Raw genomic sequence first — 18,460 nt, forward strand, 5'->3', positions numbered from 1 at the left:
TGAGGTAATCAGTCCCTCAACCTGGAGTCGATGTGTTCACATTCTACAAGATTGATGGACTGAACACATCGACTCCAGGTTGAGGGACTGATTACCTCATTCTCCTCCTCTCCTTACGCCTTCCTCTTTGTATTGGACTGATGAAGCCACTGTGTGGCGAAACGTTTCCTAAATAAAGATTCCCATATGCTGCATAAGTGTCTCAATCTTCAACTTGTCGGTTTTTCAAACCATTCATCACAACGACCATGTTAGGGCTGGTGAACACGACCATGTTAGGGCTGGTGAACACGTCCTCCCCCCCCCCCTCCTCCAGGCAGCAGACAAGTGAGTCAGTGTAAACAAGTCACGAGGTTGTGAGTGCTACAGTAACTGTCATTAACCATTGTGGTGTTGCTGTAACAAGCACAATGTTTGCTTCAGGACCCAACTATAACAAGCTGAAGACCAACCTGAGGCTGGCTATCAACAGACTCAAGCTGCTGGAGAAAAAGAAAACTGAGCTAGCGCAGAAGGCCAGGAAGGAGATAGCTGATTACCTGACTACAGGCAAGGTGAGCCTCACTTCTATTACCAACACTGTCAGTCCCTCCAGGGAAGTTTCTTGATGTAAGTTGTATTTTGATGATAAATTATGTTGTGAGATGTACAATATTGAGCTGTTTTGGCTACAGAGATAGTTTTATGTTGTGCACTTGGGAAAAGCTTAATTAAACTTAGCATATCCAACATAACAGAATATAACTCACCATAACTTAAAAAATCAGAACTTAACTTACTTTATCAGCAGAAATGTAACTGGTATATCATTGTTAATGATCATTGTTAATGATCATTGTTATTGATCATTGTTATTGACCTTCCCTACAGTACTTAAAATAGCAAGGGTCACCCCGATCCACAAAGGAGGAGACCAAACAGAGTTGAATAACTATAGGTCAATATCCAACTTACACCCTCTCTCAAAAATCTTCGAAAAATTAATTCATAAACGAATCTACTCCTACCTTATCTCCCAAAACATACTCAACCCCTGCCAATTTGGATTCAGGCCTAATAAAAATACTAATGATGCTATTATACACATGCTAGAACATATATACACTGCAATAGAGAAAAAAGAAGTCCCACTGGGGATCTTCATTGACAAGATAAGATAAGAGATAAGATTTCGTTCGGATTTTTAACCCCGGAGGGTTAGCCACCCAGGATAACCCAAGAAAGTCAGTGCGTCATCGAGGACTGTCTAACTTATTTCCATTGGGGTCATTAATCTTGTCCCCCAGGATGCGACCCACACCAGTCGACTAACACCCAGGTACCTATTTGCTGCTAGGTGAACAGGACAATAGGTGTAAGGAAACGTGTCGAAATGTTTCCACCCGCCGGGAATCGAACCCGGGCCCTCCGTGTGTGAAGCGGGAGCTTTAGCCACCAGGCCACCGGGCCACTTACGTAAAGCTTTTGATACAGTCGACCATGACTTGCTCCACGTAAAATTGTCACACTATGGTATAAGAGGGCACTCCCTCAACTACCTCAAGTCATACCTCAGCAACAGAAGCCAATATGTGTACGCAAATGGGGCAAACTCTTCTGCGCAACCAATTACAGTTGGTGTCCCACAGGGAAGTGTCCTTGGCCCTCTTTTCTTTCTCCTATACATAAATGACCTTCCAAATGCTTCGCAATTACTCAAACCCACACTATTTGCAGATGACACTACATACGTCTTCTCTCACCCGAGCCCAGTCACGCTAGCCAATACTGTAAATACCGAATTACAGAAAATATCTACCTGGATGAGGACTAACAAACTTACACTAAACATTGACAAAACCTACTTCATTCAGTTTGGTAACAGAGCTACAGATGTCCCTCTTAACATAACGATAAACGGATCACCTATCACAAAGCTAACAGAGGGAAAATTCTTAGGAATCCACCTTGATAATAGACTCAAATTTCATACACATATACAACAAATTTCTAAGAAAATTTCCAAGACTGTAGGCATACTATCGAAGATACGGTACTATGTTCCACAGTCAGCCCTCCTGGCCCTATATCACTCTCTTATTTACCCCTATCTCACCTATGGAATTTGTGCATGGGGCTCAACAACAATTAACCATCTCAGACCACTAATTACCCAACAAAAGGCTGGAGTTAGAATGATAACAAATTCTCACTACAGGCAGCACACTCCACCAATATTCAATACACTAAACCTACTCACCATACAAAACATCCATACTTATTACTGCACCTATTACATACATAGAACACTTAACTCTGATATTAACCCTCCCCTCAAACATCTCCTTGCCAACCTCAACAGAACACATGACCATAACACAAGGCACAGATCACTCTTTGATGTTCCTCGTGTCCATCTCGCACTATGCAAAAACTCAATGCACATAAAAGGCCCTAAAATCTGGAATTCATTACCTGTAAATATAAAAGAAACGCTACCTGTTTACAAATTCAAGTCTCTTCTCAAAGATCACTTACTCACCCAAAACCAAATAAATACTGAGTAACTGAACCTTATAAATTGTATATCTTAAATGTTTCTCACAATTATATCACATAAATGTTAAACCTAAAACCCAATCTAACTTTATTATTTTTTAAATACACTACCTAACAGAATACTCCATACGACTGAATGTACAACAATGCATGCAACCATGTGACCTGTCTTTGTAATACTCATTTGTGCTTTATAGTTATCTGTTTACAATAATGTATTATCACTGATTTCATCATTGCTTAGTTAATTTTAAGCCAGCCCGAAATGCTATGCATAGTATAAGTGGCTTTGGCATGCTGCTCTTATCTGTATTTTTTTGTACCTCGTATGTATGCTCAAATTGTAAATAAATAATAAATAAATAAATAAATAAATTGTTATTGACCAGAAGTGTCAACTGACTCCAATACTAACTGTTGATTGGTCCTAATCTAATTCTAAGTTTGCCCGAAATGCCTAGCCATGCTAGGTGTTCTAGTGTCCCCCTCTGTAATTACTATTTTACTACATGTAAACCACACAATAACCAAAATCTGTAAACCCTGCATTGTAATCCTTGTAGAGAATAAACTTTGATTTGATTTGAATGTGGTATTCAAATAAATTGTTTTTTATTATTTTCTCAAATATCTCCCAAAATAACAATTTGTACAAGAAATAACTATTCATTGGTGTAGATAGGGTGTATATATATCATAAAATATACTGCCTGAGTTCTGTTGAAACCAACTTTCAATATCAGACATAATACCTAATAACGACATTGTTATGCTTCAAATTTCAGAAAAAATTTTAAACAAAATCAGTATATGCTGTTCAGTATTACCAGGGAAAGTGAACATAATTTTGCATTTGAGTTATCCAAAGATAATGTTCATAATTCTAAACTCGGCTTCTTAATAAATTTAAAATGGCAGTCCATAAAATCATGGGTAACTTATCTCAAATGAAACCTGGCATCAGACACCTTCTATAAAATTATGTAGCATAGTCTTGAGTGGTATCACCTTCAGCAAACATCTGGAGGACTCTGGTTGAGTCATGTCATGAGTGGAAATGCCAAAAATATTAAGTCTGATGGAAAACTTACCAAATTCTGCATGTGCAAAGCTGACAGTCTGGGTGGAATTCATGCATCTGTGTTTTTTGCCCACTTTTTGTTTTTTTAACCCCCTTTCACTGTCGAGACCCCTGCTCACAAACTTGCTCTCAGTGTTAACCCTTAAACTGTCCAAACAGATCTACGCTCACATGCGTAGTGCTCCAAAAGTAGATCTACATTTTTTTACATATTTTCAAATACAGTGGTCCCTTGCTTTTCGTAGTTCCCGGCAATCGTAAATTTCGCCAATCATAGGGGTATTTTCGTATAAACATGGACTCACTTTTCATAAGTTGACTTGCGAGTCGTAATTCGTCCGGGATGCGTACCCACGGCGTGAGCCGTGGTGGCAGCCAGTCTGGCATTGTTTACCAGTGAGCGAAGGTCCCCTCGCGTGCTCCAGTGAAATATTTCATAATATTCCATTTATTTTAGTGCTTGCCAGTACTAAATAAGCTACCATGGCTCCAAAGAAAGCTCCTAGTGCCAAGCCTGTGGTAAAGAAGGTGAGAAATACGATTGAATTTAAGAAAACCATCATTGAACAATATGAAAGTGGTACAAGTGTGGCCGAACTGGCCAGGATCTATAAGAAACCCTACACAACCTTATGTTCCATAGTGGCCAAGAAAAAGGAAATCAAGGATGCTGTTGTTGCAAAGGGAGTAACTATGCTGACAAAAATGAGATCACCAGTACTCGAAGAGGTTGAGAAGTTATTATTGGTGTGGATAAATGAGAAACAATTAGCAGGAGATACTCTTATGACTTGGATTATTTGTGAAAAGGCTAGGCAGTTGCATGACGATTTGGTAAAGAAATTGCCTGCAAATAGTGGTGATGTGAGTGAATTTAAGGCCAGCAAAGGCTGGTTTGAGAGATTTAACCCTTTCAGGGTCCAAGGCCCAAATCTGGAGTCACGCACCAGTGTCCAAGAATTTTCAAAAAAAAAATTTCTTATTTTTTCTTATGAAATCGTAGAGAACCTTTTTGTGAAGGTAATAAAACAAAAAGTACGAAATTTGGTGGAAAATTGACGAAATTATGCTCTCGCGAATTTTGATGTGTCAGCGACATTTACGAATCGGCGATTTTGCCGACTTTGACTCCCATTTTAGGCCAATTACATTATTCCAATCAACCAAATTCTTAGCTATTTCACTAGTATTACTTCTATTCTATCGATTGAGCACAAGAAATCGCCAAGTCAACTGTTTCAACTACAAAATAAAGTGATCGGAAATTGTTAATTTGGCCAATTTAACACAAAGTTCAAAATATTCCAATTTCAAAATAGGGTCCAGAATAAACAATGTAGGTATTCCTGGCACTAAACTAACATTTCCTCAGTTCATTAGTTATGTTTTGAGGCTTTACAAATAAATTCCATTTTTATTTTTTATTCACATAATGAATTTTTATTCACACCAAAAAATAGAAGATTTACTGTTATGCAATACTGTAATAATTGTATAAATATCATCACCATATTTGTGAATGTATATTAGACCCACCAGCTGGCGTGTATTAGATGTGTGAGGTCGTTTGTTTACTCTTGAATATCGGCAAAAATTTAACATTTCCGCTACTTTGAGCTCAGTTTCAAGCCATTTCCAGTGCTAAAACCAATCAAAATCATCTCTATTTCTGTAATATGTCTTCCATTCTATCAAATGAGACCAAGAAATCGCAAATACAACTATAAAAAACATACGAAAAAAACACTGCAAAGTTGCTGTTTTAATCGAAAAATCATGATTTCAGTTTTTTTCTCTCATTATACACAGTGTGCTGCAGGATCTGTTTTATGTGGTGCACACATACCACATAGATGTATTCTCTCATATCTAGGCCCAAATGTACTACTCACAGTTTATCAGAGTGAGCTGAGCTCATGGCATAGATCTACGGTTTGGACACTCACCGTAAAGCCGTAGATCTACGGGACGGACCCCGAAAGGGTTAAGAACCGTACTGGCATACACAGTGTGGTAAGGCATGGTGAGGCTGCCAGTTCGGACCACAAAGTGGCTGAAAAATATGTGCATGAATTCCAGGAGTACATAGAGGCTGAAGGACTGAAACCTGAACAAGTGTTCAATTGTGACAAAACAGGCCTCTTTTGGAAGAAAATGCCAAAGAGGACCTTCATTACACAAGAGGAAAAGGCAGTGCCAGGACACAAGCCTATGAACGACAGGCTGACACTAATGTTCTATGCTAATGCTAGTGGGGATTTCAAAGTGAAGCCATTACTAGTGTACCATTCTGAAAATCCCAGGGTGTTCAGGAAAAACAATGTTATGAAGAGTAAATTGTGTGTGTTTTGGAAATCTAATAGTAAGGCATGGGTCACGAGGGAAATTTTCGTCGAGTGGTTCAATGAAGTGTTTGGCCCTAGTGTGAAGGAGTATCTCCTGGAAAAGAAATTGGATCTCAAGTGCGTGCTAGTAATGGACAATGCACCTGCTCATCCTCCAAACTTGGATGACCTAATTTTTGAGGAGTTTGGGTTCATCACAGTAAAGTTCTTGCCCCCGAATACCACTCCTCTCCTCCAACCCATGGACCAGCAGGTCATTGCAAACTTTAAAAAAAACTACACAATAGCAATGTTTCACAGGTGCTTGATGACGACCCGGGCCGGAAGTACCGGCAAACATCTAAAGAAGAAGAAGAAAAGGTGCTTGATTGTGACCACACACTCACTTGACCCTAAGGGAATTTTGGAGAGAACACTTCAGCATCCTCCATTGCATAACCCTTATAGGTATGGCTTGGGAGGGAGTGACTACCAGGACTTGGAACTCTGCCTGGAGAAAATTGTGGCCAGATTGTGTCGACAAGAGGGATTTTGAAGGGTTTGGGACTGACTCTGATGAGCCTATGTCTGTTGTAAAATCAATTATGGCACTGGGGAGTTCTATGGGGTTGGATGTGAGTTTGGAGGACGTGGAAGAATTGGTGGAAGACCACAATGAAGAGCTCACCACTGAAGAGCTGCAAGAGCTTCAGCAGGAAGAGCAACACATCACAGCTCAGAATCTTGCTGCAGAGGAGGAGGAAGAGAGATGGAAGAAGGTGCCTTCTTCAGAAATTAAAGATATTTTTACTATGTGGGGTAAGATGGAAAGCTTTATGGAGAAACATCACCCTAACAAGGTTGTTGCAAGCCATGTTGGCAACATGTACAGTGACAGAGTCTTGGGCCATTTTAGGGAAGTGTTAAAGAGACGCCAGAAACAGAGCTCTCTCCACAGTTATTTTGCGAGACAGGTCTCCAGTGACTCTCAAGGTGGTCCTAGTGGCATTAAGAAACAGAGAAGAGAAGCAACCCCAGAAAAGCAATTGGTATCTGAGGTGTTGCTGGAAGGGGATTCCCCTTCCAAACTATAAACAATCCACTCTCTCTCCTCCTCCAGTCTCCCATACACTAAGAAGAATCTCCAATAAAGGTAAGTGTTATGCTGTTAATGTTTCATTCATCATTTCCCATTGTATTGTTTATGTACTATATGTATATTTCATGTAAAAATTTTTTTTGTTTTAATACTTCTGGGTGTCAGGAATGGATTAATTGTATTTACATTATTTCTTATGGGGAAAATTGATTCGCAAATCGTAAATTTCGTTTATAGTAGCTCCTCCAGGAACGGATTAATTACGAAAAACAAGGGACCACTGTATAAAAAAAAAAATCAGTGTTTTTACACATTTTTAAATGTAAAAAAAAGAAAAAGCTCTACTTTTTTTTTACATACTTTCAAATGTTGAAAAAACGTAGATCTACGTTTGGACAGTTTAAGGGTTAAAAAAAAATTTGAAAAATAAAAAATTATTTTCTTACCAAAATCTTAGGAATATTTTTCTGATTGTTTTAAAAGAAAAAAAAAATTTTTGCCATCAGTACTTACCGAGATATAATAATAATAATAATAATAATAATAATAATAATAATAATAATAATAATATCTTTATTTACTACAAGTACATGTACAAGGTATACAGTCCTAGCTGACAACAATGACATACTACTATATAGAAACTCCCTTGTTATGCTCCGCATTTCGGGCAAATTAGGTCAGTGTCCCAGGATGCGACCCACACCAGTCGACTAACACCCAGGTACCCATTTTACTGATGGGGAACATAGACAACAGGTGGAAAGAAACACGTCCAATGTTTCTACTCTGGCTGGGAATCGAACCCAGGCCCTCGCCGTGTGAAGCGAGAGCGTTAGCCACCAGGCCACCAGAGGCATGAAGGTGACAGAAAGTGAACCACTCATGGTAACATCGGCGACTGCCGCTCTCTCAGTGATATTATTTTTACTGTTATTCTAGTTTTTTTTATTTTTTAATATTTTATTTTTTTGAGTAACGTTTGTGACCTGTGAGACCAGTATAATGTGTAATGTATATATTTACACTCGTTATATGCAACACAATAATTGCACAAATATTATCATCATTACAGTGTTTACAAAACCTGTTTACACAAACCAACAATAAAAAAAAGTTGTTTATTACTATTGTTCTATAGTATATATACACAAGTGTGACCATGGCGTAATAGCGCACAAAATGCGTGCTAAAGGAATAACAGGAAAAGTCGGTCGATGGATCTATAATTTCCTCACTAACAGAACACAGAGAGTAGTCGTCAACAGTAAAGTCCGAGGCAGCTACGGTGAAAAGCTCTGTTCCACAAGGCACAGTACTCGCTCCCATCTTGTTCCTCATCCTCATATCCGACATAGACAAGGATGTCAGCCACAGCACCGTGTCTTCCTTTGCAGATGACACCCGAATCTGCATGACAGTGTCTTCCATTGCAGACACTGCAAGGCTCCAGGCGGACATCAACCAAATCTTTCAGTGGGCTGCAGAAAACAATATGAAGTTCAACGATGAGAAATTTCAATTACTCAGATATGGTAAACACGAGGAAATTAAATCTTCATCAGAGTACAAAACAAATTCTGGCCACAAAATAGAGCGAAACACCAACATCAAAGACCTGGGAGTGATCATGTCGGAGGATCTCACCTTCAAGGACCATAACATTGTATCAATCACATCTGCTAGAAAAATGACAGGATGGATAATGAGAACCTTCAAAACTAGGGAGGCCAAGCCCATGATGACACTCTTCAGGTCACTTGTTCTATCTAGGCTGGAATATTGCTGCACGCTAACAGCACCTTTCAAGGCAGGTGAAATTGCTGACCTAGAAAATGTACAGAGAACCTTCACGGTGCACATAACGGAGATAAAACACCTCAATTACTGGGAGCGCTTGAGGTTCCTAAACCTGTATTCCCTGGAACGCAGGCGGGAGAGATACATGATTATATACACCTGGAAAATCCTAGAGGGACTAGTACCGAACTTGCAAATGAAAATCACTTGCTACGAAAGCAAAAGACTTGGCAGACGATGCAACATCCCCCCAATGAAAAGCAGGGGTGTCACTAGCACGTTAAGAGACCATACAATAAGTGTCAGGGGCCCGAGACTGTTCAACTGCCTCCCAGCATACATAAGGGGGATTACCAACAGACCCCTGGCAGTCTTCAAGCTGGCACTGGACAAGCACCTAAAGTCGGTTCCTGACCAGCCGGGCTGTGGCTCGTACGTTGGTTTGCGTGCAGCCAGCAGTAACAGCCTGGTTGATCAGGCTCTGATCCACCAGGAGGCCTGGTCACAGACCGGGCCGCGGGGGCGTTGACCCCCGGAACTCTCTCCAGGTAAACTCCAGGCAATATAGTCACTGGACACGGTCCTAGAATTGCTACAGCTTGTGGAAGGATGTTGTGTGTGGGTGGTTGAAGGTAGCCTTTGTTGTGGATGTGTTGAGAGCGGCTTGGGTAGCCTTTGTTGTGGATGTGTTGAGAGCGACTTGGCTGGTGTCACATGATGCATTACACAACCACCATCACACATCACCCATACCGTCTTCCCCAATAACCATGCTGTCTTGCCCACCACCCATATGGAAATAAGTCACTTTGACTTTTTTGGGTTATCCTAGGTTGATGGTCGTCTGGGTTTTCAGCACTATTTCTAGTATCCTGGGCATTGCTTTTGGTCACAAGCTCCTCAAAACCATGAAATTCATCTTCACTGACACTTCCATCTATGTTAGAACTATCACTTGGGAAGAGAAGAGTCCCAATTCACCTGGGAGCGAGACATTTCTTAATGCAAAGCATGGTAAACAAGGCCTACCGAAATGGGACTCTCACAATGCACCACTGGCTCCCTGATTTTTTTTTTATACTGCACACACTGACCATGCAGACCCATTTTCTCACACCCAGGTCTACTAGTTTTCTCCTGCTACATTTGAAGCTACTAGAATTTTTGTGTACTAATACGTTGCCAACACTGGCTTGTAAGCCGTTCCTATACAGCACCGACAGTGAAAGAGTTAAGCAAATTCTGTTGCTTATTCGACTGTGTTCTTAGGTAATATGCCAGTATGCCTTTGGTACCATCAGTTGAGCACAAGTAACCACCCATTCAACTATCAGAACTACCCAATAAAGTGTACAGAATTTGGTAATATGATCATTTGTACACAAAATTAAAAAAAATTCAATTTAAAAACAGTCCATAATAAACACAGTAGATATTCCAGGCACAAAAGTAACATTTCCTCTGTTTATTAATCACATCCATATTCCTCTCCTATATTACACTTGCCCTCCATTTTTAATTTATCATGCACAAAATGCATGATAAAGGAATAACTTGAAAAATTAGTAGATGGATTTATAACTTCCTGACAAATAGAACACAGAGTAATGGTAAACAGAGTAAAGTCTGAGGCAGTTACGGTGAAAAGCTCTGTTCCACAAGGCACAGTACTCACTTCCATCCTATTCCTAATCCTCATATCTGACATAGACAGAGATGTAAGCCATAGCTCCGTGTCTTCCTTCGCGGATGACACCGGAATTGCCATGATAGTGACCTCCAACGAAGACACTGCAAGACTCCAAGCGGACATCAACTAAATCTTCATGTGGGCCACTCAAAACAATATGAAGTTCAATTAAGAGAAATTTCAACTACTCGGATATGGAAAACTTAAGGAAATTAAAACTGTATCAGGGTATACAACAAATTCTAACCATACAATAGAGTGAAAAAGTAATGTGAAGGACCTGGAAGTAATAATGTCAGAGGATCTCGCCTTCTAAGCCCACAACAATGTATCTACCACATCTGCTAGGAAAATGATAGGATGGATAATGAGAGCCATCAAAACTAGGGATGCCAAGCTCATGATGATTCACATCAAATTGCTTGTTCTCTCTAGGCTGGAATGCTGCTGTACACTAACTGTCCCCTTTCAGGTAGGCAAAATTGCGGACCTGGAAAGTGTACAAAGCACTTTCACAGCACACATAAGTACGATAAAGCACCTAAATTACTGGGAACAGTTGAAGTCCCTTGTTTTGTATTCCCTGGAATGCAGGTAAGAGAGATACATGATTATATACACTTGGAAAATCCTAGAGGGATTAATACCAAACTTGCATACGAAAATCATTCCCTATGAAAGCAAAAGACTCGGCAGGAGATGTAACATTCCCCCAATGAAAAGTAGGGGCACCACGAGTACATTGAGAGACAACACAATAAGTGTCTGGGGCCCTAGACTGTTCAACTGCCTCCCAGCATACATATGGGGGATTACCAATAGACCCCTGGCTGTCTTCAAGAAGGCACTGGAGAGGCACCTAAAGTCAGTACCTGACCAGCCAGGCTGTGGTTTGTATGTCAGTTTGCATGTGGCCAGCAGTAACAGCCTGGTTGATCAGACCCTGATCCACCACGAGGCCTGGTCTCAGACCGAGTCGCGGGGTCGTTGACCCCCAAAACCCTCTCAAGGTATACTCCAGGTATACACAAAAAATCAAAAGTTTTACTCTATTTCTCAGGTAATAAAATATAACCAGGAATGATTGGTCATGGTTTTGGGCATCCCAGTAATTGAAGCAGACCTAGTAAAAACCCAGAAGACAGACAAGGGGTAAGGCCTTACCCATCCTCAGGAAAATTGAGCCTAATTTCAAGTTACTGTGCTTCTGTTTCTGGAATCGATCAAAATAGTCTCAATCTTGGTAGTAGGTCTTCCATTCTGTCAAATGATTCCAAGAAACAACCAATAAAACCATAAAAAACTAACCTAAAAAACACCCCTAAAGTTGCTGTTTTACACCAAACACAAGGACAAAAGTTTGTTTTTCCCATTATCCCCTAGGGGGAAGGTTTTTTTATACTGTACACTCTAACTGCATATACATGTTCTCTCATACATGTATCTAGGCTAAATTATACTGCTGACAACTGAGGGAGCTGAGCTCAATATGTAGATCTACATGAGCAACCCTGGCATCACAAACATGAACGGGTTAATGCTGTGATAATTCTGATATTTAATATACAGTCTAAAACTGAAGTTAATGAATTCTTAATGAAGTTTCATAAAGGGAGAAAATTCTTTGTATTTGGAACATGATGCTGCACTAAGGTATCAATTTGTAGTAAGAAACTGTCATATTTTTGTGTTATTAATTTTGTGGTACAGTACATTGTGTGGCCTGCCTTCACTTTCTCCCATTTCCATTACATAACATTTTTCTATATTAAATCCCTTCATCTCTCTCTGTATCACTACCTGGCCAACCAACCCAAGTCATGTATTTCATGTAAGGTTATGAATTGTTTTCAATTTTGAGAAAGAACCTGTGCTGCTTTTTAAAGTGTCATGCACTGGTAAAGGTGGTGGCAATGTGGGCTGTTGGTAAAAGTGTCTTTTTGGTTAAGCACACATTTAAAATCTAGTTATATGTTTGAAGGATTTGAAAACTGTTACTTGAGGAGAAATGATAATACTCATACATAAGCAAAACTTTGTCCTATAAATTCTAGTCTTTTTTTTTTTTTTTTTTTTTTTTTTAAACAAATAATAAAAATTGTTAGAACAAAGGTAGAAATCTTCATGAGGAAACTATTCAAATTTTTGCTGGAGGTGCCTGACTAGTTGGCTATGTGCCCTTACTGGCAGCAAAATCCTGCCTAAATAGTCACCAGGAAAGTCTTGTCTCAGGCTAGACTGTGAGAGTATGGCACTTAGGGTGGTCATTTATGCTACCATTCACATAGATTTAGGGGATTATGGTAAGTACAGTATATGCCTATTATAGCTACATGATATAAAATTTTCCTTACTGTAGATGTAAACACAATACCAAGATTTCCCCATACATTTCAGATAGAGCGAGCCAAGATCCGTGTGGAACACATTATTCGCGAGGACTACTTGGTGGAGGCCATGGAGGTTACAGAAATGTATTGTGACCTACTCCTTGCTCGCTATGGTCTCATCCAGCAAATGAAGTAAGGATATACAGTATTCTGTCATTCAATCAGGCTCGGCTACGGATAATAATTTTTTTTTTTTTTTAACTCATTGGCCATCTCCCACCAAGACAGTGACCCAAGAAAGAGAACACTTTTATCAACACTCATTCAGATAGTTGTCTTGCTGGAAGGGTGCAGACATCGCAATTGAAATAATGCTTCAAACTGCAACATCCCCAGCCCTCAAAGTGTAGGCTCTGTATTTTTCACCTCTGAGATTTGAGTCAGGCTAGCCTTTCTCCCTAAATTTCCTTGTAAATGTTGCCATGCTCTCATCCCAACAGCAAGATAACATTTAGAAAGGGATTCAAGGTTTGAGGTCTGGAGGTGGGAAGTACAGCACCTGCACTCTGAAAGAGGGGTGGGGGTGTTGCAGTTCAGAGGGCTATATAAATTGTGATGTCTGCTCACTTCTGTCAAGACAACTACTTGAGTGAGTGATGGTGAATATGCTTTGCGTTTTGGTGGGAGGTAGGGTAACCAATATAATGTAATGCATAGTATACAGTGGTCCATTGAGTTGCAATGAGCAGGGGTTGCAATAATCTTGAGTTACAATTTTCCCACGTAAAGAAATTTACTTTTGAGTTGCGATGAAAAATCTGAGATACGATACGTGTATGATGGTCAGCAGACATGGGTGGGCATCAGCCCAGAGAGACAGCAGGGTGAAGAAAAGGTCTTAACCCTTAAACTGTCCAAACGTTGGCCTATGTTCACGTGTGTAGCGCTCTGAACGAAGATGTACGTTTTATTTTTACATGCTTTCAAATGGAGAAAATAAAGGTTGGAGCACTATGCACATGAACGTAGATCTACATTTGGACAGTTTAAGGGTTAAATAGTGATAGTGGAGGGTGTGTAAAAGGTGAGTGGGAGGGAGTGAGTGAGGGAGGGAGAGAGACCATACGTGTACCAGACGCAGACGGTGGGACACAGTGACGAGAGCGTTAATACAGTGGAACCCCGGTTTTCGAACTTATTCTGTTCCAGAAGGTCATTCTAAGAAGGTCATTCTAAAACCGAAATTTGCGAAAACTGAATCAGTATTTCCCATAAATAATGTGAATACAATTAATTCGTTTCAGACACCCAAAAATATTAACAAAAAATAATTTTTTTAAAGATTAACTATAGTGTTGCAGCTCTTCAGTGGTTACCTCTTCCCTGTGGTCATCCACCACTTCCACATTCGTTACTTACCTTAAAATATTTGTAGTCTTAATGTAGGGCGAGAGGTGAGCAGTGTAGGAAATCAGTGTGCCCGACTTTTTTGGGTTATCCTAGGTTCTCTACACATACGCTGCTATGTCTGATAATCTATGTAACTGTATTTGTGTATACCTGAATAAACTTACTAAGTAGCTGGTAGATGTAGGTGGCCAGTAGAGGTAAGTAGCCTGGACTACATAGCTACACAATATTTAATGCAGCCCAGAGCCCATCAACATACCTTGTTCACCGAGTCTGATCGTTTCTAACAACTACCTTTAGATGCCATCATAAACAAAGGGAGAAGTAATGAATAATTCATGCCGAGAATTGTAAACAAAAGCCAGACGCAGATTCATACAGTTTTCTCTAATGCTCAACCAGAGAAAGAGAGGAAGTGTAATGTTTTCCCTCCACCGACTCGCCATAGTATAAACATTGCATGTTTATACTGTGCTATGTAACGTGACTCACGAAATCGTAATGATATGATTGCAAACAAACCATACCATCGCGGGTTCTATCCCTGCCCGTGGTATGGTTTGGTTTCTATGTAACGTGTTTCTTATATAATTTTGAAGAAAGCATCATAGATGGATTAATGGAAATGTCTATATTAACGTAAAACAAGACATCTAACATGCCCAAGAGTGAGTCACAAACGTATGAGTGGCCCTGGTGGATGTGTATAAAACATCTGATTACTGGATCAAGGTCTGATATCCAGAACAAAATTTCGCATAAAAAGTGGTCCTAAAACCGAAATGTCCGATAACTGGAGCATGCGAAAACCGGAGTTCCACTGTATTAAGTCTACAGTTCTTTACCAGCCTGTCTGTCCTATTTGTTCTGTCTTGTCCGTCTTGTCCTGTCTGTCCTGTCTTGTCTGTCATTCCCTGCCCGCCTGCCTGCCCTGTGTTACTGTAGTTAGCCTGCTTGCTTGTCTTAAATGGAAAGATAGTGGAAGGTGTGTTGGGAGTTAAGGAGGAAGAGTTGGTGGGTTGAGGTGAGGGAGGGAAACCATACACTTAAAATATTTACCAGATCAGGGCTAGCAACAGACTACTATATGCCCATTTCTACTTGTTTATCATTAGACTAATAATAATGATTCTTATCTGCTTCTCACCCTTCATAATGTAGTGTACCATCGATTCATTAATGCATGTGTCGTCACCAAGATATGAAAGCCACCTTATGCAAGCATGACCATCAGTCTCATTTTTCAATTTCTTCAGCGCGCTCTTCTTTCTCTTAGGAACAAACTCTCTTTCCATTCTGTTCCTGCACTTATAAGGCATCATATGATAGGTGAGTGATATTCATTGTTAGTAGTAAAATGTAGGGTACTGTACACACATTCATGGGTGTGGGATGTAATGTGTTTGCGATGGAGGAGCAAAACAAAGCCGGGTTAAGAGAAGCGTCACACTGTGCACCACATGCAAAAAAGAATACAAGAATTTCATATGGAGGTAAGTGAAAGATACCATATAGCATTTTGCATGTTAAAATATGATACATAGGAAAAATTTGTGGTTTAACTCCACACTGATGCTGGCTTTAATTAACCGAGCGAAATGATCATTACTAGATTATGAGTCGTCTATGAAATATATTTTAATAGGAGTTCAATAGGGCAGTCTCTTGGGCCTTGAATTAACCCTTTCAGGGTCTGTGCCATAGATCTACGGCTTTACGTTGAGGGTCCAAACCGTAGATCTATGCCATGAGCTCAGCTCACTCTGATAAGCTGTGAGTGGTAAATTTGGGCGTAGATATGAGAGAATACATCTATGTGGTATGTGTGCACCACATAAAACAAATCCTGCAGCACACAGTTGATAATGAGAAAAAACTGAGACCGTAATTTTTTATTAAAACAGTGACTTTACAGTGTTTTTTTGTATGTTTTTATAGTTGTATTTGCAATTTCTTGGTCTCATTTGATAGAATGGAAGATATATTACAGAAATAGAGATGATTTTGATTGGTTTTAGTATTGGAAATGGCTTGAAACTGAGCTCAAAGTAGCGGAAATGTTAAATTTTTGCCGATGTTCAAGAGTGAACAAATGACCTCACATGTCTAATACACACCAGCTGGCTGGTCTAATATATGTTCACAAATGTGGTGGTATTATTTATACAATTATTACAATATTGCTTAACAGTAAATTTTTTATTTTTTGGTTTGAATAAAAATTCATTGTGAATAAAAAATCAATATGGATTTCATTTGTAAAGCCTGAAAACGTAACTAATGAACGGAGGAAATATTAGTTTAGTGCCAGGAATGTCTGCATTGTTTATTCTGGACCCTATTTTGAAACTGGAATATTTTGAACTTTGCATTAAATTGGCCGACTACCAACTTCCGATCACTTTATTTTGTAGTTGAAACAATTGACTTGGTGATTTCTTGTGCTCAATCGATAGAATAGGTGTAACACTAGCGAAGTAGCTAAGAATTTGGTTGACTGGAAAATAGTAATTTGCCTAAAATGGGAGTCAAAGTGGGCAAAATCCCCGATGCATAAATGTTGCTGGCACACCAAAATTCGCAATAGCATAATTTCCTCAATTTTCCATCAAATTTCGTAATTTTTTGTTTTATTACCTTCAGAAAAAAGATTCTCTACCATGTCATAAGAAAAAATAACGAAATTATTTTTTGAAAATTCTTGGACCCTAGTGCACACTTTGTAATTTGGCCTCTGGACCCTGAAAGGGTTAAATTGTTTTAGGCCAGTTACATTGTTCCAGTAGACCAAATTCTTAGCTATTTTGCTAGTATGTCTTCCATTTTATCAACTGAGCACAAGAAACAGCCCAATCAACTATTTCAACTACCCAGTAAAGTGATCAGAAATTGGTGATTTGTCCAGTTTCACACAAATTTCCAAATATTCCAATTTCAAAATAGGGTCCAGAATAAGCAGCGCAGACATTCCTGGCACTAAAATAATTCCTCTGTGCATTAGTTATGTTTCCAGGCTTTACGTATGAATTCCATTTTTATTTTTTATTCACACAAAGAATTTTTATTCACACACAAAAAATAGAAAATTTACTGTTTTGCAATAGTATAATAACTATATAAGTAATATCAATGCATTTATGAGCACACATTAGACTCGCCAGTTGGACGTGTATTGGATGAGTGATGTGATTAGTTTACTCTTGAATATCTGCAAAAATCAAACATTTCCGCTACTTTGAGCTCAATTTCAAACTATTTTCATTTCTGAAACCAATCAGAATCAACTCTATTTATGTAATGTATCTTCCATTCTATCAAATGAGACCAAGAAACCGAAAATACAACCATAAATCCGTATGAAAATACACCGCAAAGTTGCTGTTTAAACTAAAACACTGTTGCAGTTTTTTCTCATGCACTGCATGCTGCTTTTTTTTATATGGTGAATGCTTACTGCATAGACCCATTCTCTTGCATCTAGGCCCAAATTTACTGCTCATTACTTATCTCAGTGAGCTGAGCTTATGGCATAGTACAGTACTATGACATTGACAGTGACCTCAAACCCATAGGACTATGGCATGGACAATGAAAGAGTTAACCACAGTACTAATGAAGCTTGAATTTTCTCCTCAGAGATCTTGATGAGGGTCTTGCTGAGGCGATTTCGTCACTCATCTGGGCTGCACCAAGACTCCAAACAGATGTTGCAGAACTGAAGCTTATTGCTGACCAGTTAACTCTTAAATATGGAAAGCCCTATGGCCAGGTTAGTACATAAGTATTTCTATAGTGTTTTAATTTTTAAGTCAGATAAAAGACCTCAGAAGAAATCAATTTTTGCATATAACCGGCCATAAGTTGCATTTTTTCTTATTAGTATGCCCAGAGTTATACCCGTTATAAATACAGTGGAACTCCGGATTTCGTACTTAATCCATTCCAGAAGGTCGGTCTAAATCCGAAACGTATGAAAACCGAAGTAATATTTCCCATAGGAAATACAGTGGTCCCTCAATAATCATCCAGCCTGAAAGTCGTCCATTTCGGAAATAGTCCTGTTTTTTCGTCAAAATATTGGCTCGCAAATGGTCCAGTAACTCGCTAATAGTCCTTCGTCCCGGACATGTACTCACGCTCTGAGCCGCCTCGGCCTTTCCTTCCCAGCCAGTGTGCCATTGTTTACCA

General features: G+C 39.4%; 1 protein-coding gene across 1 annotated transcript; it reads left to right on the top strand.

Annotated features, from left to right (window-relative positions):
* The first annotated feature begins 306 nt into the window (after positions 1-306).
* On the top strand, positions 307-18,068 carry LOC128698703 (IST1 homolog). The gene is made up of 3 exons (XM_070097766.1): positions 307-554; positions 12,930-13,054; positions 17,909-18,068. Exons 1-3 carry the CDS (start codon positions 411-413, stop codon positions 18,051-18,053), a joined length of 414 nt encoding a protein of 137 aa, XP_069953867.1. The 5' UTR covers positions 307-410; the 3' UTR covers positions 18,054-18,068.
* Positions 18,069-18,460: the final 392 nt, after the last annotated feature.

This window comes from Cherax quadricarinatus, chromosome 59, assembly GCF_038502225.1.
Source record: "Cherax quadricarinatus isolate ZL_2023a chromosome 59, ASM3850222v1, whole genome shotgun sequence".
Taxonomy (NCBI): domain Eukaryota; kingdom Metazoa; phylum Arthropoda; class Malacostraca; order Decapoda; family Parastacidae; genus Cherax; species Cherax quadricarinatus.